The following is a 25764-nucleotide window of genomic DNA, read 5'->3' on the forward strand; positions in this document are numbered from 1 at the left end:
GGAAAGCGCCTTCTCCAGGGAAAATAAGTTTGTTTTGCAAAATAAAAAATTGTTGGGACTTTTTAAAAACTCTTCAGATGTCAATAGTTTGCTGCTTTACATCCTTTTTGTGCCCCGAAACTGGATTTTAAAAAAACACTATTTCCAGTCTGAATGGACAGGAAACAAACTGGTTTCCCTTACAAATGTGCGTGTGTTTACATGTGCATAATTTGTGTAAGGGTCAGAGCTGGACCTACAGGGACGCACGTTTCTGCTTTAGAGGGGAGTAAACCTTCTACCCCACCTCATTTCCGTACAGGCGAAGAGAGCCTTTGAAACCATCTGTTCCATTCCTCTCATCTAAAACAAAGCATCCGTGACCCGCTCGCTCACTCCCCACGTTTCCCTTCGCTCCGCATCACCCCTTCCACTCCTCCCTCGCAGGAGTCCCCACTCACGCAGTGCTGGCCGGGCGCCTGCTGCTTGAAGGTGGTGGAGAGAGAAATGGGGGGCACCACGGCCATGGAGGTCCATTGCTCCGGCTCCTGCCCAACGTGGATGGCCTGAGTGGCGAAGTGCTCGAAGGGCGGCAGGAAGCCCTGGGACCCGTCCTCAGCCTTCTCCATGGGGAGCTGTGGTGGCAGGAGGACCGAGGAAAGCGGCTGGTGTTGGCGTCTGCGAGGATAGGAAGCAGGGCTGGCTCAGCGGTAGGTGCAGCCGGCCGCTGTAATATACCGTGCCAGCAGCCGCGACTGCCTGCAAGCCAGCAACCCCGCCTTGCATTGCACAAAGCGGCTGGGGGAGGAGACCAGGCCGGGCGCCGCCGCCTGAGCCTTGTCCCTCATTGGCGCAGGATGGAGGGCGTTGTGGCGTACCCCCGCCCCGGCTGCTGATCCTGGGAGGCCCCGGCCTCTGGGGAGCCGGGCGGGAGCTGACGTGCCTCTAAAGCTGCCCAAGGAAGCATTGCTGCTCCACTGGCATTCGCGGCCCATGAACAGGCGTTTGCATGCATAAAACGAGAACTTGCCAGGGAGACAGCAGTGTAGGCCCAGGCCACAGACACTCCCTGGGGATAACACAGTAATAGTCGCTGTCGGGTCCATTGCACCCTCTTACTGTTCCATACCACTTGAGGGATCCCAAAGCACCTTACCCACACTATAACCTGGGTAGAAAGGGGAGTGAAGTGCAGAACTCCCCTGGCTCTGCTAATGCACAAAGTCCGCACCTGGCCCTGGCTTGGTGAAGCAGAGCGCTCCTTCCTCCTGGCTTGGTGCTCTCAGAGTTTGCCCTCTTTCGGTTTATTTTAACCACTCTGTATCTACAGCACCCTTGAAGTGCAGCTGGCTCTGGGGCAGAAGGCGGCCATCCAACTGACCATAGCAATCCTCAACACGTTTCTTTCTGCACAACATCTCTAATACACAGTCTTTCCTATCCATAGCTAAAATTCTTGGCCAGATTCTCATCATCTTGTGTGGTTATCGCTACAGCAGCCTTTTCTCTAGCCTTGACAAATGCAGTGTTGCCCCACTTGTATCCAGTCAGCATGCTGCTGCTGCAAAGATCATTCTGCAGACTTGCTGCTTTGAATATATCACCCCTCTCTTTGCATCTGTCCACTAGCTCCCCCTCCTCCGTGTGTCAAACAGAACTACTTGTCTTCACCTTCAGTGCCCTTCACAGCCTCTCTCTCCTTCACCACTGAGATGGCAACTCCTTGCCTCCAACTGGCCAATGATGCCAGCCTCCATCACCCACCAGTTACATTTTCACACAAGCACCTTTGTGCTTCTTTCCATGCTGCTACACTTAAGAGAACTTCCCATGAATATCCATAAAGCTTCCTCATTGTCCTCTTCTAAATCCCTCCTTAAAATGTGCCTTTTCTGTGGTGCCTACAAACAAACTTTATAGCAGTTCGGCTGTTGGCATGCTGACCCAATTGCCAGTCATGCTGACTAATACTGTTTTATTGTTTCCTTGTACTTTCCCATCTGTTTTTATCCAGCAGTTGTCTCGTCTTATATTTAGATTGTAAGCTTTTTGGGGTAGGGACTCTGCTTCCGTTCCATGTTTGTACAGTGCCTAGCACATTTGGATCTTGGTCCATGAGTAGGGGTTATGGGCACCATGATCATATAAATAATAATTGGGGAGGATTGTGGCCAAAGACACCAGGGTAAAATACTGTGCTTAGGAAAAAGCATGTGATCTTTTTGGTGACTATGCAGAACAGACCCTATTTATTCATAGTGTCTCATTTAAAAAAAAATAAATAAAAGCCCTGATCTCTTGTAAGAAATCTAACCCCACCCTTTGCATTCACACAGCATGCAACGCAATGTAACTATTGCAGGAGAAGGAAGGGATGAATAAGTCCTTCTGTAATTTGAACCTATGATTCTAGATGGTAGTTGTTTCTCATTGAGCATTGACAATATACTTTGTACAAAAGGAGTACTTGTGGCACCTTAGAGACTAACCAATTTATTTGAGCATAAGCTTTCATGAGCTACATCAGAGTATGCATCCGATGAAGTGAGCTGTAGCTCATGAAAGCTTATGCTCAAATAAATTGGTTAGTCTCTAAGGTGCCACAAGTACTCCTTTTATTTTTGCGAATACAGACTAACACGGCTGTTACTCTGAAACCTGTCATACTTTGTACAGTTCCAGTGTTTCTACTGGGATCTGAAAATCTTCCTTCCTCATCATTTAGCCTCCACTCTATTTTTCCTGCTTTTTAGGTTTCCTTGCACCTTTAGCAAGTAGACATCTTTTAATCAGTATTTATTAATTCCACAGCATCAAAGATGTACGTAATGATTTATATAACATGTAACTTAGATATGGGATTGACTTAAAGAGTTTACAGTCTAAACTGGGTGCCTGCAATATAAACAATAAAAGAAAGAGATACAGCAATGAGGATATAGAATCATAGTCAGGAAAAAGGCAAAACTTGAGAGTGGGGGATGGGACAAATGGAATATTAATATCCCTTTGTATCATTTAATTCACACACACACACACACAGAGCGCAAAAGGTACTTTTACCAGTAAGAATATATTACTGCTTGTTTTCATTGTATCCATTTCCCTAAATATCTTTTTTATCCTTGAAAGGGGTTTGTCACCAAACTTTTAACCTAGTTACAAAACATGGCTCTGGGCCAATCTAAAGTGCAAATGAGGACCATTGTCTTGATTCTCCTCTCACTTACACTGGAGTAAATCCATGGTGTAGAACAAATGCAAAAGGAAATTCTGGCTTGTGTTTTTAACAAGGTTGGGGGAAATGAGCGGACTTTTCTCTGACATTAATAGTCATGACCTTATTTCTGTGAATAGGGGTTCTTAGAGAAAAAACTCACTCAGCTAGTTTGTACAGTAATGTGCAGGATGGTTTTGCCGCTGAATTGTAAAAAAAGATGCAGTAGAGCTCTGTATTGGTAGAGTTGCTGTTTATTGTCATGGCTGACAATTCTGAGTAGCATTACCCTTTTAAATACTGGGCCCTTTCCAGCTAAAATGAGGTTGAACGACTACTGGCTCTAGGAAGAATGTGTACCTTTCTAGCCCAGGCCACATCCCCAGGTTCAGCCTGTGATGCCCCTTAATCCTATCATTGTATATGGCAATCTGGCCCCTAGGATGACACTGAAGTCCTCCCCAAACATGTTCAGTGAGCCCCCTAATGTCCTACTGTGAGACTATGCTTTCCTTCACTGACTGAATATCAGTTATTTGAGGAAGAAATTTGAAGGAGCCATGACCAAACTTATTGGGCACTTCCTGCTTGAAAGCTAGCAGTTCAGTTTCACAGGTTAGCAAGGGAGAGGAAGAAAGATGCTTAGGTGGTCTGAAGTGTATCTCTCTGCTCCACTCCAAAGGTAAGCAGGGTGCCCAATGAATTCCCCTCCCCAACAGACAGTACATCTTCCACATAGCATGGTACAATATAGAAGATAAACTATACAAGTGCACTGGGAATATGCCTCATTAATGGGGGAGGATATGAGATCCTACCAAACACAGAGTTCCTAGGAAGTGGTTTCATATTATTTTAATATTCTAGGTCCATAAACCAAGCATAGGCCCATACATACACAAATGCTCTACAACTGCAGAAGAATGAGCTTACGAACCAAGTAAAATATGAAGCATTCATTTGAGTGAGCTTCTCTTTCCCAGGCTGCTATGCAACTCACTGCCAGAGCTTAGAAGGAGGCTGTTTTTGTTTTACGGCATTAGCAGCTGGCTCACCTTTCTAACGAATGCCTCAGCTTGCTACAGAGTCAGTCTTCTTCTCTTTGTGTGACTCAGAAAAATGAAACTATTTCATACTGCAGCTGATCTATTATTATAGGTGGATCACATCAGAACATTTATATTGAAGGTTACACAAGGGTTTCTATTCCAAGACCCTTTTCGAGTACTTAGAACTTTCTCCAGTTTTTATTTTTCACAATGAATTTTCAATCTTTGGTCTCAATATTTCTTGGTGAAGTTTGAAAAGAGTGGGAGACAACTGCCGCCACACATTTGTCATTATAAACATTTCCTTCTCACCCCCGCCCACCTCAGCAGCAGATGGTAGGAACTTGAGATGTAGGAAGGACTTAGGTAGTACCTAGGTCACAAATATGTTTTTCAGTGGTCAGCAGAAAATCTTTTTACATTTTGTCAAAATCTCAGAGTTAAAAAAACACGCTTTGCATGGTTACTTTTATGAATAGGACACCAGAAGAAGCGATTGATTCCACATTTCTTGAACATGCGAAACTCCTACTAATTTCATTAGATCATAGGCAGACCTTTCATTTGTTCCTTTACGGTCACTCTTATATTGTGAGAGGCCTGGGTGGGTAGACTGAGGTCAAGGAGAAAATAAAGTTCCATTTCTTCCATGTAGAATCTCGTTCCCTACCTCCAGTTTGACACATCACCATATCACATTATTTTGTTTCTGTTCTTGGAGGGATTCCGTAGGGCTTTCTCGAAATATACAGGATCACCTTTAGTGTGGTAACTCCTTTCAGACTCCAATAACCTAATATTTGGTTCTCAACATTTTTCATTCTATGGTACACCAGAAGAGGCTCTGTCCTGGTTCCATGGACTACAGTTTGAGCAACCTCAGAACAAGGAGAATTCTTAGCAAATACAAATATTTATAAACAAACAGCTTCAGAAACAGTGACAGCCCCAAAGGAAAGGAGAGAGTTATATAACACTTCTTATTAAGAAGGATCCTGGAGTTTTGTCAGTTCTAATTTCTTTATTACCTGATTTTGCTCAAGCTTAATTTTCTCCAGCTGTTATTCTTTCTCCTCTTGAGAAATATGTCTCATCTGTATCAAGTCAATCACTGTGAACATTAAGACAAAATATAATTAAATTTTTTAGATCAGGCTGGTCTAGCTAGTTCCATTTACTATCCTCAGGGGGTTAGTTTTGTGTTTTTCTGTGCCTGGGAGGAAGCAGGTGGGAGGGTAGCATATCTCTTTACATATTTTCAGATAAGGAGGCTTCCAATATTTCAGTAGGAAGGTTTTATTTTTGAGCGTAAATATTATTATTAATTGGATTGGTAATAAAAAGAAATCCAGATACACTAATGAAATAATTTAGTTGTTCTTCTCTTGCTTTGGATTTTGTGCAATTTTTCTTTTACCTCTTTATTCTTGCCTGCCTTTCGCTTCCTACCTTGTTTTGGTGCATTTCCCCAGATCTCTTCAATTATTTTCACATTTCCCTACTGGCTCTTACTTTCAAACTTTTCTACCATCTCCCCCATCCAGCTCTTTGGCCAGAGAGACGGTTGCTGTGATACAGAGTATCTTCCAAAATTCCATATCGTCTTACTTTCTTCCTCCATCTTATGGGCCTTGCATTATCACTACCATCCTACCAGTCAAAAAGAGCTGGATGCTACTCCTTGAGTCAGCTAGAGGAGCTCTTTAAGAAAGCCACGAGGTACTCTCTCCCTTACGGCTTGGTGTACTGTCCCTTTAGAGCTTGGTCCCAAATGAATATGCAAAAACACTGATGACCAGTGCAGCTCCCTGTCCTTTTGTCAGTCTTCTCTCTGTAGTCTAATTGTGTGTCTCTCTCCCCACCTTACCCCCTTGTTTAGTTTATCTTCCTCAGTCTGATTTTAGCCATGATAGATTAGCCACTGGGCCAATGGGGCCCATGCCCAGGGGTCCCAGCCAATTGGGGCACCCCAGTGCATCGCGCTCCTGCCAAGGTGCATGGTCGGGGCACAGGGGCTTCCCCCGCTCTCCCCAACCCCACCCGCAGCAGGAGTGCCAGGCAGGCCGGGGAAGTCCCTGTGCCCCAACCCCACTCCCCAGCAGGAGTGCCAAGCATGAGGGTGGGGCAAGCCCCTGTGCCCTGATGCCATTTCCCCAGCAGGAGTGCCAGAGAGAGGTGTGGGAGGGGACTGCAGGCGCAAGAGGTGGGGAGGGGCCCCCACTTGCTGTGGCCCAGGGCCCCACAAGCCCCTAATCCACCTTTGTATTTTAGGATTTATTATTGCTGCTGCTCCTGTTGGGAACTCTGGTTGGGAAGCACTGTTTTAAAAATAAATGCAATTGTTGAAGGGAGGTGGGGGCTCTGACATATAGGAAAACGTATGACTGATAAATTTAAATTCCTGCTTAGGGTGTGTCACAGGTTGACAGTGGCCCTTTTAGAGGGAAGAAGCCAGTGCACCTATGACTGGTCACTTGAACCTCAATTAGGCTTAACAGATGGCACTTGGACCCCAAAGGAAAGGCTAGTGGAGAACTGTCTGAAGGAGAACAGTAACTATGAGCTGCTAGTGAGGAGCTTAGAGAAAAGCTGTTGTGAGAACTGACCAAAGCTAGGTCCCCTCAAGAAGTGGCCCACTAGGAAAAGGGAAAGATCCAGCTTGGTCTTGGCAAGACTCCCCCCTGTCAGTCATCCTGGGAATTAGCTTTTTTCACCTGGAGTGCCCTCTGCAGGCTAGTGCCTCGCTGCTGCTGGCCCCCATGTCCCTCCTGGACCCATGCCCCTTGTCCTCAGGCGCTGCCCCCTGGCAGTACACCTGCTCTCAGGGTCTCCCCACCCAGGGGAACCCCCACCCACTATCCCCATCTTGCCTCACTGACTACTGCCAGTCACCATCTAGCCCCCTTTCACTGGAGCTAACTGCAGTTTGTATAAGCTAATCATCACAGGCAAGGGGGGTTTCGACTGGGTGCCTCTGCCTACCCTGGGCTGCACCCTTGCACCTTTCTGGCCTTTGACAAGGCTACAACCTGGGGCTTTTCCTCAGGTACTCTGTTCAGCTTCCCAACAGCCAAGCCCTTTGACAGAGACTGTCTGCTCCTGGTCCACTGCCCTCTTTTAAGGGCCAGCTGGGCCCTGCTTGGGCTGTGGCCACAGCTGAGGCTGCTTCTCCATTCAGCCTTCCCCAGCCACAGCCCTCCCCTGGGGCTGCTTTTAACCGTTCAGGGCAGGAGCGGGGTAATTACCCCGCTACAGTCAGGAAAAGCTGAGCCTAGAAGCAAGATTATTGTTGCAGGAGGTTTCAGAGTAACAGCTGTGTTAGTCTGTATTCGCAAAAAGAAAAGGAGTACTTGTGGCACCTTAGAGACTAACCAATTTATTTGAGCATGAGCTTTCGTGAGCTACAGATGCATCCGATGAAGTGAGCTGTAGCTCACGAAAGCTCATGCTCAAATAAATTGGTTAGTCTCTAAGGTGCCACAAGTACTCCTTTTCTTTTTGTTGCAGGAGGGTGGATTCCCAGGCAGGGAGGGCTGGAGGAATGTCACACTGCAGCAGGGGGAGCCCTCTGGGTGCAGATCTGAGTGAAGGGCTGTAGGAAAAGTGAGAGGACAGGGAGACCTAGATACTGGGTCCCTGGATCAGGGACAAAAGAAACTGGGACCAAAGTGCTGTTATTGACTCTCAAGTGGATGACCTACAGAAGGGACAGAAAAAGACAACTGTTGTATCTTTGAATATTTGTTGTGGAAATTAGAAAATGGTTTTATTACAAGGTCTTTGGGTAATTTTTGTACTGGTATATATAAATAATGTCCTTAGATGGGCTTTGTAACAGGCACTATGGGAAACTATGTTCTTTTCATTGGCAAACAGCAGAGGAAACTGAGGCAGACACATCTGCTATTGTCTAGCCTACTGCTGAAGAGCACCCCAGTGGTGGCTGCTTTTCCCTGGGTGCATGTGGTTTATGTTTTTTATAAACTTGCTCTAGGGACTTCCATAGGTCAGCTTATAATTATGCATTTATGCATATACTAAATTTATCTCTATCTAAGTTGTAAAACAAGTTTTACCGAATTTTTTTTTATAAAAGAATGGATCTGATAATTAAAAAGAAGAGGAAAAACCTTAAAGGGAAAAAACGTAATTTAGCATAGCTTCCAATCACTGGCTCTAAATCAGCCCCAAACCAGTGGTGTGGTTGTTGAAGTGGAACACAGTGTGCCCCCCTCTCTTGGCTGAGGGGAATGCGGACAGTTATGTTCTGCAAATGTCAAGTATAAGGGGGTAGCCGTGTTAGTCTATATCCACAAAAGACAACAGATTAGTCTTTAAGGTGCCACCAGACTCCTTGTTGTTCTGCAAATGTAGCAAGAAAAAGGGAGCCAAACCAAGGTTTTTCAGAAGAGGTTAGACAAACACCTCTCAGGAGCACTGTTCCCTTTAAGCTGTGCACATATGTGCACGCACACAGATCCTAAACCCCACACACAGAAAGAAACACCGCACGCACAAAAAATGAAATACTACATCGGAGCCAGGCCAAAATATCATTTACGGGTGACTTTTGAGATTGTTTGCCCGCCATCTATCAACACAGCCAGATTCTACTACCTGGCAAGAGGGGGAAAGGAAGTTAAATTTCCTTTTTCTAAGTATTTAAAAATGACATAAAATAACATGGTGTAAAACTATTATCACAAATTGCAAATCAAAACTTTTTAAATGTATAAGCATTTTATTTGCTTGGGTGCATTTGCCGCATGGCGCACAAATTTGAACTCTGCTTCAAAAATTTGCATAGAAGAAATTTTTTGCACACATGGCCTGTCAAAAATTAGAGGGAACACTGCTCAGGAGGGACTATGTATAAGTAGATCAGGCCTTGCTGAGCGCAGGAAACTGGACTGGCTGACGTACTGAGGTCCCTTACAGTCCTACACTTCTATTTCTCTCCCCACAGGTCATGCCTAGAGGAGGGAGAAGCTGTATTAATAAGTGTGTTAAACTCCTACTGTAGGCAAAGTAGGTTACCAGGCCTAACTACGAGGTAGGACCTTTTTTTTAGTAGGAGTGTGACCAGTTAGGTTACCACAGCAGGGACTGACCTGGCAACAGCCTGGACTAAGAGCATCAGCGGCTTTACCTAAGGAGCCGGTGGCCGTGTGGAGCGGGCACGGGGCTCCCTGGATCACCCCTTACCAGGGCCTTGCGAGCTGTCTCGGGTCTGAGCCCCGCAGCGATCCCAAGGCCGACGGAGTCCCACTGCCCGCGGGGCCTCCCGGACTGAAGCCGGGACAGCCGGAGCTGCGGAAGGCTGGCGCTGTAACAAGGCTGACCGCGGGGGCGCCACCCAGGGTTACAAGGGCCATGGCCGCTCGGCTGAGCCGTGACTACCGTAGCCATGACGGGGGCCGCAGCCGGCAGCGTGCGTCCTGCCTATCTCCGCGGGAGCCCCCATACCGCTCAACGCCCCGCCCAACCCGCTCCCTGCGGCGGCGGCGGCGGCGACGACTCAGCCGCCCCTCGCCGGCTGCCGCTGCTCCTCCTTTCACGCCAACTTCTCCGCGCCCAGCCGGGCCGCGGGGCTCTCGCGAGATCGCTTCGACAAGATGGCGGCGCGGTCGAGCCGCTGAGCGGAGCGGCCGGAGGGGGGAGGGGGGAGGGGGGAGGCAGACTGTCGGCTCCCCTGAGCCTGCTGCGTCCGGGCTGTTTCCCGTAGGGGATGCTGACGGGACGGGACTCGCCGCCGCGGCTCTGAGTGCCTCGTCCCCCCAGCAGCGCCTCCGGCGAGTCTCCCCGGCGGGGCCCCCCGGTCCCCGGGGCCGCCGCTGGCGATGACCGGAGAGAAGCTGCGCTCGCTGCGCAGGGACCACAAGCCCAGCAAGGAGGACGGGGACCTGCTGGAGCCTGGCGAGGAGGAGGCGGCGCCCGCGCCCGGAGGCGTCTTCACGGGGGGCCGTGGGAGCAGCGGCAAGGGCGGCCGCGCGGGGGGCCACCGCATCTTCAGCAGCCACCACCACCGGCTGCAGCTGAAGGGGGCCCCCGCCCCCCCGGGGGGAGTCAGCCCCGCCGCGGAGCCCGACAAGTGCCCGGGACACTTCCCGGTTCACGAGTGCGTCTTCAAGGGGGACGTGAGGCGGCTCTCGGCACTGATCCGCACGCAGGGCATCGGCCAGAAGGACAGTCATGGTGAGTGTTGCCCCGACCCGCGCCTGCGGACAGCAGCCAGGGCCTCGCAGAGACTTCTCCTCACCCTCCGCTCCCAGGAGAGAGCCCACCGCCGCCGTCCCTGTGCTCCGCCCTCGAGCTGCCAGAAGGACAGGCTGGCTGACCACTTTCTTTGGGAATTCCCCGCTAGCCCAGTGGGTGCACCCTCCCGAACCCACCCATCTGTCATCTACAGCCAGGGCATCTCCCAGAAAGATGGCCATGAGCAGTGGGACATAGGTTGCTTCCCAAGTTACTTTCAGGAACCCCCTTATCCAGACCCCAGACATTTGGTCAGAAGGACAGCCACGTTTCCTATTTCTTGGGGTTGCACCTCAGAAAAGCAGTCATAGTGGGTGATTCTTCTTTGAAGCTCCCCCAAACGGTGGTCCACAGCTGGGAGCATAGTGCAGAATGATAACCACAGTGCCAGGGAGAGACATTTCCCTTCCATTTTCTCCCCTGCCCAACTACCAGTACTTTCTAGGAGGAAATTTTCCACAGTGATCTGCACCCAGGGCAAAGGTTTATATGATAAACCCTGGTAAGGTCTTGGGAAGGTTCCCCACTATCCCATTCTCCATTGGATGAGGCTCTCAGCATTGATCTGCATCCATGGGATGCATCAGATGGATTGGTGGGGAGATATTTCCACCCCACTCTGCTTGTAGAGAGAGTCCCCCATTCCTTCCCATTTACCTATGTGATACATTATCTTGGCTTCCGTTCCCCTCTCTGGGGGAAAAAACCTTCCCATATATGAAACTACAGAATCAGTCAGAAAGATGACAGTGAGTTTCTTAATTTTCTTCCCCATATACTCTGGGGGGAAGACTCTTTATTCAGACACCCTGTGACATTACATTACAATCTGGACTGATGAACAGCTGTCCCCTCTCAGTTGTCTAACTTGCCTTTTACACTGCTTTGCTGTGAGAGCTACCAGTCCTGGTCTGGTCACACTAAGGGTTTGTCTATACTGCACACATTTTAGCGACATGGCTGTGCCGCTACAGCTGTGTTGCTAAAAGGCATGCAGTGTAGCCACTGTTGGCAAGAGAGCTCTCCCGCAGACAGAAAACTTCCACCCCCAACAAGCGGTGGTAGTTTTGACAAACCACTTCAAAGCTTTTCGTCAGCAAAACTTTTCTCTTTCAGGTGGGTGGTTTTTTTCACACCCCGAACAATAAATGTCTTTATTATTCAGTCCAGTGTTGACAAAGCCACAGTCTCCCTCAATAAATTATACTGCAAAAGTGCTACAGCCAGTAACCCTTGCATCACACTGCAGAGCAACACCAGCAAATTCCCAGCCCCAGACTTTCCCCCAGAAATGTACCTCTTGTACTGCCCAGCACTGTTCTGGATAATACAAGCTCATATAAAGTCCATCATTTTATTAACAGAAAACGATGTGCACAAATCCTGTTATCCCAAATGGAGCTTCCCAAACACTTCAATCCAAACACGCTTGTCTCGATAAAACAATAAAACGAGTTCATTAACTAGAGAAAGATAGATTTTAAGTGATTATAAGTAATGAAATATAAAAGTCAGAATTGGTTAAAAGAAAATAAAAGTAAATCTCAACTAATGCCTAACTTAACAAGCTAGAGGAAATCAAAGCAAAGGTCTCTCTCACCACATGTTTTAGCATTCTTACTGGCTGAACCTTTCATTCAGGATCCCTCCCCAAGTCCAAAGCTGTTTCCTTTATTCTTTAGGTGTTTTGGATGCCGTGGGTAGAGAGAAAGGAGAAATAATTTGGTTCATCTCCTCTCTCTAGCTCTTTCTCTTGTTTGCGAATCATCTCCTGCTGTGGTTCAGGAGACAGCCTATGTGGATTGGAACCCCCAGCTGTTCGTTTGTCAAGATGTAGATTTTCACCCACATCCTCTTTCCTGCCAAAGTATTGCCACTTAACCAGATGATGGTCCATTTGGTTTTGATGATACCTGGCTGAGGCACTGGATAGCCTTTTGTCTCTGGGGAACTGGTTTTGGGTGCTCCCCCCAGACTTGGAACATGTCGAGTAATAGCATACAGAGGAATCCTGTAACTTTACATGCAAAGTTACCACACATACTTTACCTGGACAATAATGATCAGCAAGTTATGAGTTTTCAAATGATACCTCACAAGGCATACTTTGCACCAAATTTATTATAATCCTGTAAAAGAGGTGAACATAAGAGTACAGCTACTGCATGCCCACTTTAAGGACTGGTGGGATTGGGACAGTTCAGAATTTGGAGGAGAATCCTGGGGATATTGCTTCCCTAGGAGGCCTTCCTCTCATCCAGAAGCACTGGATTAGCCAGAAGCCATGGGGTTGAGTAGAAGAATAATTACGGCCAGTTCTTCTTACTGAACCAATCTCCCTTCCATTGTGGTGAGGCCCTCATCATCTTGCCTATCCCCTTTATAGTGAATTCCTTTCAAGCTTTCCTATTACGGTTTGTCAGGATAGATCCTTTGGGGCCAGATTCTTTCCTACTTCTTATCCAAGTGGATTCCCTGACACTATTCTTCTGCTATCTCTATTTGTGGTAGTCTTGTGTGGAACCTGGCAGTTAGCGATAGACTTGCTTACTATGATTTTTCTATCTCTTTGCAAAAGTAGAATTCATTCTTTCCCTCCTTCTGCCCCACAACAGCAGAGATTGAAGCCTTTCATCCTGAAACTATTGATGTAAACCACAGGTTAGTGAGCTGCATTGTAGTGTAAGGCTGTAAAAGCTTCCAATATGTAACATCTTTTCACATGCTCATAACTTGCCGACGATCTATGTTTGTGCAAATTCACCTCTGGACATTCATCAGTTTTGGCTGGGAAAAAACTTTAAAATAGACAGAAGTGATTGAAAAATCACTTCCACGCATGCTCTAAGACTTGAGTGGAAGGATTTGAGCAGAGTTTTTTCCCAGCTGAAGGACACTCTGGATGAGTGATTGTAATGTAAACTCTTGCAAACAAAAATCTTCCAAAAAGATTCTGTAAAGTTGTGGATAGGAAAAAATAGGATATGTGGGGGGAAATATGAGGATTTCTTTTTTAATGCAAGTGTAGGGCCTGTAACTTGTGATGTACACTTTGCAAATTCTTCATTTTGTTTTTAAATAAAAAATCTTTCCTTTGCTATGATACAGCTATCATAATGTAAACAAATGTACTACTGCCCTACTGATGTAGCCTAAAAGAATACAGTTTCTAGATGTACAAGAGCAATGGCAAAGACTTGCCTCCTTCCCTAATTCATAAAGCCTGATCAAGGTCCCTAAAATACCAGTATTATCTTAAACCTGAAGTTTTCCGATTAAACAAATAGAGGATAAATCTGGAAAAATGGCAGGGAAGAAGGGGAAGGGATCTGCCTGCACTTACAAGATCTGCACGTGCCTCTAGGGAGGATGACTCTATATATACAAATTTTAATCTACAACTTTATTCAGCCTTACAGACTCTAAGTAACTTTCTTTCTGGTTCCTTGGATAGTTGTGTAAAATAGGTTTTACTATACCAAAAGAGCTTCATTTGTTGTCAGAAGCTTGTTGTCCACACTCGCTTTATGGCTGTTTGTATATGCATTGTGGCATCATGTTAAGGGAAAAGTTGGATTTTTGTACTAACTGTTCCATGAAAACCATTAATTTGGTTTTTAGACTCCATCATCTTCATAATAGTGAATCAAAAGTGTACAAACACTTGCAGCTAGAGCCTTTGAATCTCTGCTTGTACAGGTGCTGGATTTTGCATATGTGCTTATAAAAATGTTTTGTGCATGTAAACCCTGGAACCTAAAACACGTTTAAAACATGCATGTGCACTAGTGCTAGCTTGGATGAGCCCCCAGTGAAAGTCGGATCCTAAATGTGCAAAAACTCAATATCTAGTGAACTTCAGTCTCTTAATCTGGTCTGTCATCAGTTGTTTTATGGTGACAGGTTGCAAACTAATTTGATTTTCTCTCTTTCCAAACTCTTGCACTAATACGCACAACAGCCACTTGACGTTTTCATAATCATTTAAATAGCTGTTAGTACAAATTGACTTCTTATGCATGTCAGACCCTTAATAGTTGCAAAACTATAATGATCCAGTGGCTTATTTTCCAAAGCTGGCAATATTAATTAGAACTTGTGGCATCAGATGCATGGTATACATGACAGTTTTTAGGACAAACTAAGGTGGTGGCTGCAAAAGTAAAGTGTGGAATGAGAATGAACCTGATCATTGATAGTCTGTATTTTCCATAAGTAACTGACCCTGAAGAAGAGCTCTGTAAGCTTAAAAGCTTGTTTGACTCACCAACCGAAGTTGGTCCAATAAAAGATATTACCTCACCCACCTTTCTCTCTAATATTGTGGTATCAATACAGTTACAACAATACTCCATACTATGACGTTGTCACGGGTTCGGTATTTCATTCTCTTCCAAACATACCTCCTGCTTCTTCTAAATTGCATCAAGTCCAAGGATGTTGCATGAGGCTCCTCCTTCATTTATATATACTACATTGTACTACTTCCATTTCCTCTTTTTGTATTACTCCAGTAATAGGCTGCTTAATCTCTGTCCTTTCGTGTATGTGATATCAAGCACTGTAAAAAGCAAGGTCTTACAGCCTTTTACAGTAACTTCCTATTTCATAAGTGACTTGCGTGGTGCTTCTGTTGTAGAATGGATTCTATTATAAAAGGGGTTCTCTTATAACACAGATTTTACAATAGTGTTGCATATGTTAGTGCTCTAATAGCATTAAATCAAAATTCCTTACAGTAAAGTATCATAAAAAGCTGGTTTTAGTCGTGTCATAATTTACGGTGTACAAAAAGTAAGAGTAAGAAAAGTTAATCTTACTACATGGCTGTTACAGATGGTTTCTGATTGCTACTAATTTTGCATTAGAATTTCTAAAAATGGGTAAAATTTTAGACTTTTAGTTGTCAACTGTAGTTGTAATTTAATTTAGTTGTAATTAGATTGTAGCAATCCTAACACTATTTTTTTAAAAATCTATATTATAGCTTCCCTAGACATAATATTTGATAGTACTCTTGAGAAGCCTTATTTTCAGTGCCATAATTAATAAGCCTAAGGTGACTCGCACATTTAATATGGAGTTCAATAAGACTGTTGTATGCTAGGATTGCTGACAAGCCAAAGTCAGGCCCTGTAGGTTTCTTAGATTAGGCTAAACTGGCTAGTGGAGGTGCTCTGCAAAAAGTTGTGCCATGATTGGTTTTCAGTGATAATCTGTTACAAACTAGTCACTCGTAGTTCGTATTGAAATAGTTATTCTCCTTTTTTAGGGCGGAGGGAATATTTGTTAGACGCCCTTCCGTTAAAACATTGTTGTAAGTGTGTATTGTCACTGGGTGCAAGTTTCTGTCTTGAACTTTACTTTCTTTAGTTCTTCTATGGGTTGTTACTACAATTAAGGATTTTTGTATCATCTTTCCACTGTTCGTGCTGAAATCAAACCGAATTCTTAGTTTCTTTCAGGTTATTGGTCACACCTTGTTCTGTTTCGATCAGGTCATAATTTACATGTATTCACTCTTTTTGATACAGAGCTGAAGTATTTTAGTTTCTGGGACTCAAAACTTGCTTCTTGCTTTTTTTTTTCATTCCCTAGTGGGAAACTTATCTCATCTGTATCTGCTGAGTCTTAGGATCCATTGATTGCTGAGTTATCCTCTGCTTCTAATTTTGTTTTCAGATCCTTTAGGCTTAAGTTTACTTAAGAAATCCATATTTGGGGTAAGGGAGGGAGAAACAGGATCTCTTGGATTAATTAAGTTCTTTGGGGCAGGGACAGTCACTTTTGTGTTTGTACAGTGTCGTGTAAAATAGGGCCAAACCTAGCTGTGGCCTTCAGGTGCTACCACAATATAAATGTTTTAATCATGTTGTTGGTTGACATCTCCTTTCAACACTAGGTGAGGTCTTTCCAGGTCAGAACACTGACTGGGAAGCATGGGAAAAGTTTGCCATTTCCTGTACTGAACTTGTGTTGTGGTGAACAAAATAGAAGACTTCAGCTCTTAGGACTACCACCCAGAACCTTGCATGAACACTTACATTCAGGCAATAACAAGTGAACAATTTTACACACCTTCTTGCTGTTATGTAAAGCATTTTTCTAAGTAAAACCTTACAACATGCATGCGCTTTTGTTTTATTTTTGGTCTTCAGTGCTCTCTTGGCTGTTTCTACAATGTTTATAGCTTATTCAGGACCCATGACTCAATTTTAATAAGTCAGTTTGTTTTTCATATCATTCCATTAGTCATATGATTGAGCTTGCATTTGAAATGGCAAACGAGTATAAAAATTTCTTGCTATCTTTTCAAGCTGTCTCAACCTCAGTGCCCCTACTGGCGTAATCCGGTCCAGGGCCAGCCATGTCTTTTTTGATATTATAGTCTTGAAATACTACTCTACTCCACAGCCTCTTCCCTTGTGCCCTCTTCAAACCGATTCATCACCACAGCCCCTTTTGAGAGTGTCTTATCCTGTGATAATTGTGTAGAAGATGCTTCAGTATTTTTAACATTTAAAAAAGCACTTTTGTCTGATTTAATTCATTTACTAGTGCTGTGTGCATAATATAGTATTATGAATGCTTAATTCCAAACTAAAGCATTTTTCAAGTAAATATTCCTTGCACTTTTAAGCAGTATGTTCACATTCTTAAATAAGTTTAGGAAACTAACAATCTAACTTAATGGGCTTGATTTAAAAAATAAAAGATGGGAGGGTGAGTTAAGGCCCTCAATATTTGGCCATATATCAACATACTTTTGAATGTTAAGGTGTTAGTACCATGGCTTTTAAAAACAAATTCTCAACTGTTGTTCAGTGTGGAAGATTCCTGTGCCAGCAGACTCCTATCCCATCTTCGAGCAACCCCTTTTCACTTTACAGTAGTAAAATAATGTCCTGTTTGTGCACTTCATTTAATGTTCTACATTGTTAGGTATGGATATAATTTTTTTACAATGTAACTTGCATTTCTTGCTTTTATACTACCTTTCCATTTGCTTTCACTCTTCTCATAATAGATCACAATGTTTCTTCATTACCTTCTGTGTCTTCCTATGTTGTGCTTTGTACTGTTTCCCCATTTTCCCCTTACTTCTCTCCTTCATAACTCTCCCCCTCTACCAAACTTTTTCTAACTTATCCCATCAGCGTTCTCTCCCTCCATGCTCCTCTACTCACAGAAACATAGGCCAGGCAGCTAATGGAAAGAAGACTAAGGACCAATGTGAAAGAATGGTGGCCTTATTGTTCAAAGGCAATGCCCAGGTGAGAAGCAAAGATATTTTTCTGAACAAATTGCTGTCAAAGGTGAGGGTGCTGGGATTCCTATTAGAGTACTGTTCCTGGATTTTGCTTAAGGAACTTCAGCCTCTGTCTGATAAACTGGCTGCTGGGGAAAAAGGAGAACCTTCTCTTTTCTTACTCCAGACTTTCCTCACACTAGAACCTTCTGACTTTTGAAATTACCGTTGAGAATCTGTTACTTTACCACTCCTCTAGCTTCCTGGCTAATGTAATGTGTATATCTCATTTTTTCCTTGTTGTCCCTCATCTGTCCTATCAACCTGTTCTGTTGTCTTATAGTTGGTCTGCAAGAGCTTTGGGGCAGGGACCCCACTTGTTATGTTCTTGTACAGTGCCTAGCACAATCCTGGTCCCTGACTGAGGCTCTACTCTACTCTTCCATGATCTTTTAATTTATTTTTTAAGTCCATTTCCCTGCTGACTATGTCCAGTGACTGCATCTGTTGCTGAGAGCTTTCTCAGTCATGGATAGAATGAAATTGGTCAGAGTTCTGAATAGGACTTATGTAAAGTAGTAAGACTCTGGTTAGTTTTCATTTTGTTATAGCTTGGCAAAGTGCTGAGACCTACTGGCACTAAAATGTGTATAGCAATAAGAAAAATAGGGAAGTATTTTTTTCTTGGTCTCCCTTTCTAGTTCTTATGCACTAACAAAGGTGCGATATTTGGGTAGCAAACACTGTTGGAGGACATTAAATTTCAATGAAAAAAAGTGTTGACTTCGAATTAGTGGAAAATTTCTATTATTATTAAGTTTTATAAACTACTTAGAATCTACATTTGAGACCTGAACTATTGTTGCATCCCTTTTTTTAATAGGCATTTTGCTGGCACTCATTGGTGTAATCATCTTGATCATTCTGCAAAGCTTTATAAATACTATTCAGCTATTTGAGATTCCAGGAGCCTGTTAGATCAACACAGTGTATTTAGAGTATTGGTTATACAGCTTCATAGGTGAGTGTGATACTTGACAGCCCCCCCCACCCCCCCCCAAAAAAAAAGTTGTGAGGCACCTACCCAGAGGATACTACAATCCGAATTAGCTATATAGAGCTAGGGTGATGGAGTATGGGAGGTTAAGGGTGTGACAGGATCTCCGGGGTGCAGCCTGGGACTGTGAGAGCGCTGTGACCCCTTAACTCTCCAGCCTGGGTTGTCTCTCTCAATGCTTTGCTAGTAACAAGCACAAACCCATCCAGGTGCGGTTACTGTTCAGTACAACTGCATGTGGAGCCCCACACCCAGCTAGATTGAATGAATGCTCCCAGAGTCACTCATGAATCTCAGAGAGAGTCACCAGCCAAATTCTCCCAGCCTTGTACCCTAGGAATATACCGTCTTGCGCTGCTCAAGACCCTTTCTTGAGCAGATAGTATAATTCTACTCTCACTAAAATGTGTATAGCAATAAGAAAAATAGGGAAGTATTTTCTTTCTCGAGCAATGCAAGTTTATTAATTGGTTTACCACTTCGTCAGTGGAAAGTGGATATACACCAGCTTTTGAAAACCTGAGCAGATTTACCAAGCACTTCAGACAAACTCGCCGTTAAAGATAAAGAGTTAATCAAGTTTATTGATAGGTTTTAAGTGATTATAAGTGATGGGCAAAAAGTCAGAGTGGTTACCAAAATAAAATATAAGCACATAGTCTAAACCAGGGTCTCAAACTCAAATGACCATATGAAGACTAGTGCATTGGCCCGAGGGCTGCATTACTGACACCCTCCCCTCGCTGCCTCCGGCCCCGCCCCCACCCCTTCCATGCCCCCACCCCAACCCCTTCCCCGAAGTTCCCACCTGAACTCCGCCCTCTCCCTACCCCCAGGGAGGGGTGTGGAGTGCAGCAGGGGATTGGGGTGCAGGAGAGGTGTGGGATGTGGAAGGGGGCTCAGGGCAGGGAGTTGAGGCCTGCCCTGGCCCCGCTCCACTCTGCTCCACTCCAGGAAGCAGCCAGAACCATGTCCCTGCTGCTCTGGCGGGGGGCGCGGAAAGGGCTCCGTATGCTGCTCCTCCAGGTACCTCCCCCGAAGCTTCCATTGGCTGCGGTTCCCTGTTCCCGGCCAATGGGAGCTGCAGGGGGCAGTGCCTGGAAGCAATGCATGGAGCCCTCTGTGTGCCCCTCCCCCTGCCCCGCCCCGTACGGACATGGTGCTGGGAGCAGTGCGGGGCTTGCAGCGCCGGGGGGGGCAATCTTGGCCCGTGGGCTGCAGTTTGCCCACCCCAGCCCGGAGGTAGGTGGGGGGCGGGGAGCTTGGTGGCCTGAAGGAAATAGCCCCGCAGGCCACGTGTTTGAGACCCCTCGTCTAAACTCTCAACCCTATGAGACTGGGCAACATCTAGATTAAGCGGGTTTTTTTCAGCCCACTGGTATTGCAGTTCATATTTCAGACCTGGGCTAGTCTCCTCTCTTGGAGTCTTTAGTCTTCTGAGAGTCCTTGTTGCTTGCAGCATAGATCGGGGGAGGAAAAAAGGCCAAGCATGAGGCCCCTGTGTTCTGTTTTATACCCTTACTACATGTGCTTGGAGAACACAAATCCAGGCATGTCTGGTGGGCATTACTGAGTCACCACTAGGCAAGGTTGAGTGATTCTCCTGGTGTGGCCTTGTGCAAGTGACTCATTGCATTGTAGCTCCCTTGGTGGATAATGGCTGTTGAACACCTGTCCAGTCATTGGTTATCCCCCTAGTTTTGTTTTTGGGGAGCTAGTATCTGGGCGCTTTGCAGACCCACAGCATATTTTAGTGAGAACCATACAACACAATCTCATAACTTCATATGCATTAATGATGTACATATTTAGATGGAACAGTGGGTTTCAGCAGATTGTAACTTTTCCCGTGATACCTTACAAGGCATGCTTTATATGCAATATCACAGTTATATACAAATGATGAATTTGGGGGTTACGGGGCATTCCCTTGGGGTGTAGAGTGTCTCAAAGGGTTATAAAGATCATTGCCTTTCTAGAAGGTAAACATTTCCAGTGCCTGCACTTAGAATCTACACTCTGCAACATAGTAGGGGAAATTTTGTATGTATAATAATGTATATAGTGGCATATTTAGAGGCACTCAAGATAATGTATCTTCCTTACCCTGGTATTTTTCAATACTTAAGAAATCCCTGTCAAAGTGTAAATTTAGAACTGGGAATTTTTAATACTTAAAATTACAATTGTGTTTATTTTGTTGTTGGAACTGTCCAGAGGTCTAATTACAGTTCTCTCTTCCCTTTTTCTTTGGAAATGTTGTACTTGCTATTCCAGTTCTTTAGTAGCAGTTTATTCTTATGCTTTCTTGTAAAGTATCTAGTGACGAGTCTATTTTAAGCCTTTTAAGTAACCTGAAGGATTGACTGCCTTTAGCAATACTGTCTCCCCTGCCCTCCCCTCCCCTCATCCCAAAGTAGGAAGTTATGCGGATTTGAGACTTATCAAGTGTTGTTGATGGTCTAACTATGTTTGTTTGACCACAGAGACTTTTTTTGTTGCATGTTAAAGGAGGTTTAATATATATAATTTAAAAATAACAGATATTGCTCTAACCCAGTGGTCCCAAAGCTTTTTACCTCCCCCCCCCCATTATCCTGTCGTGCCCCTCCCCCCACCGAGGCTCGGGGAGGGGAGGGGACGTGGTAAGAGGGCCAGGGCAGCTAAGACTCCAGGCACAGACCAGGAGTGGAGCTGGGTGGTGCTCCTTCCTTGCACACCCCAAATGTTTCTCTGTGCCCCCATGGGGGTGTGCCCCGTAGTTTGGGGACCTCTGCTCTAACCAGTCGCATGGCCTTTATACTGAAGGGTGGAGTATTACATTTCACTAGCTGTCTAATTCCATACTAGTAAAACTGGTTTAGTATTGCTTCATGTCTGGAAAAAAAAAATAAAACATGCTCTCAGACTGTCTAAAGTTGCTCACAAGAGTGAGTACCAATCTCAGGACAGACTGAAGAAGCAGTGCACAAACCCCAAACTGAGTTCTATATGTAGATTTCACCAATCAAGTGTGAACTCCTCAAGCGCTATAACAGGCTTAACATGGAGTCACAGAGAGTTCTTTTGGGTACTCTGGTCTATTTTGCTATCCAAGCAAGCTTTCCTTTGTGATAGATGGTCCCTTACCCCAAAAATCACAACAATATTCAGGTTACTTGCTGTTTATTACCCCAGGTCAATTGTACCTTAGATCCTATACCAAAGACAATGCTTGTAGCCAATCCTATCATAAATTAACTAAAGTTATTAACTAAGAAAAAAGTTATTTACAAGCTTAATGCAGTAAAAATACACAAATGATTTAGTCTAAGTTTCCAAAAGGGTAATAGAAGTTGCTGTAATATGCAAGCCCTATATGTTCTTTAGGGCTAACCCTGGCTTGTGCTTAGAAATCTTCTTCCCTCAGAGTTCAAGCACCATAGAGATACAATTCCTTCTTGCCAGGAATTTTTATTCCCTTCCCCCAGAGTTCAAGTTGATGGGACTTGTCCACCTGCAGTCTCCTCTTTATGGGTATTTGGGGGAGCAATCAACAAAGCCTCTGTTCTTTAACGTTTCACAGTATCTCATTTGGTTTCAATGGGCCTTCTTCATGGGCAGGACCGAACACCTTTGTAGCAAGCCAGCATTCCGATATTAATTAATGCTCCTTTCCTGTTAGATGACTGACACAATTACAGTGCAAACACTTAATGTAACCTTTAACATGGAGTACCAAATTTTTAGATGCAGCCTCCTACAAGCATTTCATAAAGTCTAAACACATTCTTATAAACTTAACGTCTATTGTAACAGTACTAACACACAGGTGAACCAGACTGATTTCCAGCTATGCATTTGTCAGCGTTCAGGGAGGCCTAGGGGCTTTGGCATGATCTGGCACCTTGTTTGGCAGCATCACACATACTCTTTAAAATTTTATCAGAATAACTTTGTGTAGTTGTTGCCCTAGATCTGCTATTCTTGATAAGATTTGAGACTTTTCAACAAATAAGTTTGGGCTATAGTTCTTTGGTTTGGGCTATAGTTCTTACTTTCCTAAAAATAGAATCAGACTTTTTTTTCCTGTTTGAATTGCTAGAAGTAAATTTCAAGGTGTAAATGACACAGAAAACTCTCTTCTTGAAACACTTTTGATGTTGATGTATATTAACACCTTACAGTTTTTGTATCAAAGGAATCATTCATTAAAAAAGAATAACCTTATAACTTTTATATATTTATGGTATCATAGGTTACATTTTCACATTGTTAAAATTAAGTTACTTATGAGCCTTCCTTGAGACACAAGAGCCAACTCCTGAAGAAAGTCTCTCATGGATTCTCGTACTGTGAATCTAATGATTTCCATTTTTTTCCACTGCAGGAAACACTCCGTTACATCTTGCTGTGATGTTGGGACATAAAGGTTGGTAAAACTACTTTAAGTATCATATGTTCTCAGATTTCTCTCAAGATTTTAGGGAAGAGAAATGGTTCAAAAAGTTGACTTAAAAAAACGATTTTAATTGAATGTGTTCAGTTACAAGTTGAGGAGGCTTTCAGGAAAAAAAGAGGATACATGAGAATAGAAAAAAACTTGAGAGACTGGGGGTAAAGATGCCGAAACCACGGTTGTAGGAGGGAGCTGAGGGATGAATGGGAGCAGGTTGGAGGTCTTTGGAAACAGGAAAATGAGCTATAATAGGTGGGCATTCACTGGGCACTCTTCTGAGAGTCTAGTTAGAGAATAGGTGGAGAAGGCTTTCCTCTTCTTACAGAGCTATCAGAAAACAGTAAGACTTGGAGGGTCATAGAATTAGAAAGGTGAGAGGAAAAAAGGCATGACCAGAGGTGCTTTTCCATCTTCACCCTGAACTAAGACAGGAAGTAGTCCTCCTAGCAGGTGGGAAAAGGTGCTGCCATTTCTTCTTGCATAGTTAAACCTCTCCAGGGGAACAGGAAGAGGAAGGGCTGTTGAAACAGGTGGGCTGCTTCACATGAGTTAGCTAAGCAACAGACGCCAGGGTGTTTTTCCCAGCTGTCTACTTGTATATCAGAAATCAGGAGAGGGGAAACTCTTGTTTAAAAAAAAACAAAACAAAACTAGGGGAAAAAAATCAAGGACCAGCTGAGATTAATGCTTTTGATCATTTTTAGGTAGGTTGGGTGAAATTAACCTTTTAGTTGCTTTAAAATCCCATTATACATGTGTACTAATTGTTGATACCAACATCTGAAGATGTTGTATGTGACAGGTAGCCCAAAATTTCTTAGGGAAGCTTTTTATCAAAGTTTCCCCCATAAATAGTACACTGTATACTAAGATAATCTCAGTGGGATAAATGGGTATTAACCCAGCCTGTTTCTAGATAGTTATGTCCTCTACCATTATTTGAGTAAATATCAGTGCAGTTTGGCAATTTTAAAATTAAATCAATTTCTAAAGTTTGATCTGGTTATGTCTTTAAAGAAGATTTTTTTTGGTAGTTGAACACTGGGTTGCATTGTTAATAATCAATGCTCCATGAATGTTGACTCATCCTCACAAGATCCCTGTGTAGGTAGGTATTGTCACCGTTTTAAAGTTTGTGACTTGCCCTGGGCCACATAGCAAATCATAGCATGAATTAAACTCAAGAATGCTTTGCTCATAGCCTTGTGCTCTGTCCATTAGATCATGATTTCTAGGCTCTCATATACCAGGTGACTGCATAACTTTAATCTTCTTTGTTTGGTGTTTGTATAACACATCATAATTGCACCTGTTTGTGGTATTTAATCATTTAAGCACATGGAATGCTAATGGGAGAGAAGCCTCAAACATAGGTTTGAGTAAATAATGAAAGCAAAATTAAGGGTAGAAAGTAGAAGGAGGAGGCTGTATGAACTGTGTGACCATGCTATTGAAGTGTGAATGCTTTTAAAAATATTTTTTCAGCTTCTGAAAACCAAGGGCAAAATTAGTTTCTCAATTTCATTTTTATATATGTGTCTAGTAGCTCTTCTCAATATATATACTGCCTGTAAATGACCCCAAAGTGTCTGTTGTAAATAATGAGAAATGGCAAACATAACACAATTAGCCTTTGTCCATTTTAAAGTATATATTGCATGATAGCTATCATAGTTCCAACCAAAGTGAAACCAGACCCATTTTAAGAGCATTTCTGCTTCCCTTTTATTTTGGACAGTAGGGGCATTGTAGTAGAACTGGAAAGAATTCCTTTTCAGGATGCTCCTTTTGGAGCATAAGACTAAAAATATGGTTCAAATGACGTTAGCATTGTGCTGTCACTAAGACACCCTGGAAATTTTCCATTGAAACATTTATCATAGTTATTTTGGCAGGCTTTTGCTGGTGTACCAGTTAAACTGGAAGCTTATATGTAAGAGGTGGGTACCTGTGATTCTTATCTCCTAAGACTGCTTTTAAGGCAAGAGGATGTGCTCAACACATCAGCGAAGTGAACTCAGAGAAATCTCTATCATCAGAAGTGACAGATGTCTTTAGAAGCATAACCATCAAGAACATGATAGTATGCCCATTGGGAATCTGGGTTTTAGATCAATAGACATTAGAGGCACAATGCAGTTAATCTTTCTGTTTGTGTACAGTCTCTTCATCTTGAGTAAATGTAAAATGATGGTTTGAACAACATCAGTTTGAAGAAACTAGCTGTTTTGGTTTTAAATTAAATTGGGTATGCTCTCAATCATGAGATGTGATTTCAAATCTCTATAGCTAGACAGGGTTGAGCCTGGTCAGTACTTGAATGGGACAAAGAAAACCTCAGGGGTCTAGAGAAAGTGGTCTGGGTAATTCAGTAGATTGCAAAGTTCTCTCTTAACCAATGCCCTTTTTATAGCTTTTGAGGCGAGAGAAAGCTATAGTCTTGACAATTCCTGGTCATCAAGGGTGACACACTGTTTTTGTGAAACTGATGCATTGGAAACTAGGTCTGATTTGTGAACA

The 25764-nt window shown here is 43.8% G+C and overlaps 2 protein-coding genes across 2 annotated transcripts in view; one reads left to right on the forward strand and one right to left on the reverse strand.

The window, feature by feature from the left end:
* The window catches only part of CTH (cystathionine gamma-lyase), a 41247-nt gene extending 40484 nt beyond the window's left edge, over nt 1-763 (reverse strand). Inside the window, exon 1 of the mRNA XM_084637117.1 lies at nt 441-763. Coding sequence (XP_084493243.1) covers nt 441-608 — 168 coding nt within the window. The 5' untranslated portion in view covers nt 609-763. The remainder of the gene's footprint in view (nt 1-440) is intronic.
* A 9158-nt stretch (nt 764-9921) lies between these two features.
* The window catches only part of ANKRD13C (ankyrin repeat domain 13C), a 46783-nt gene continuing 30940 nt past the window's right edge, over nt 9922-25764 (forward strand). The window contains exons 1-2 of the mRNA XM_084637116.1: nt 9922-10440; nt 23176-23217. Of these exons, the coding sequence (XP_084493242.1) occupies nt 10086-10440; nt 23176-23217 (397 nt within the window). The 5' untranslated portion in view covers nt 9922-10085. The remainder of the gene's footprint in view (nt 10441-23175; nt 23218-25764) is intronic.

Source organism: Lepidochelys olivacea (assembly GCF_965140295.1).
Source record: "Lepidochelys olivacea isolate rLepOli2 genome assembly, chromosome: 8".
Lineage (NCBI taxonomy): Eukaryota > Metazoa > Chordata > Testudines > Cheloniidae > Lepidochelys > Lepidochelys olivacea.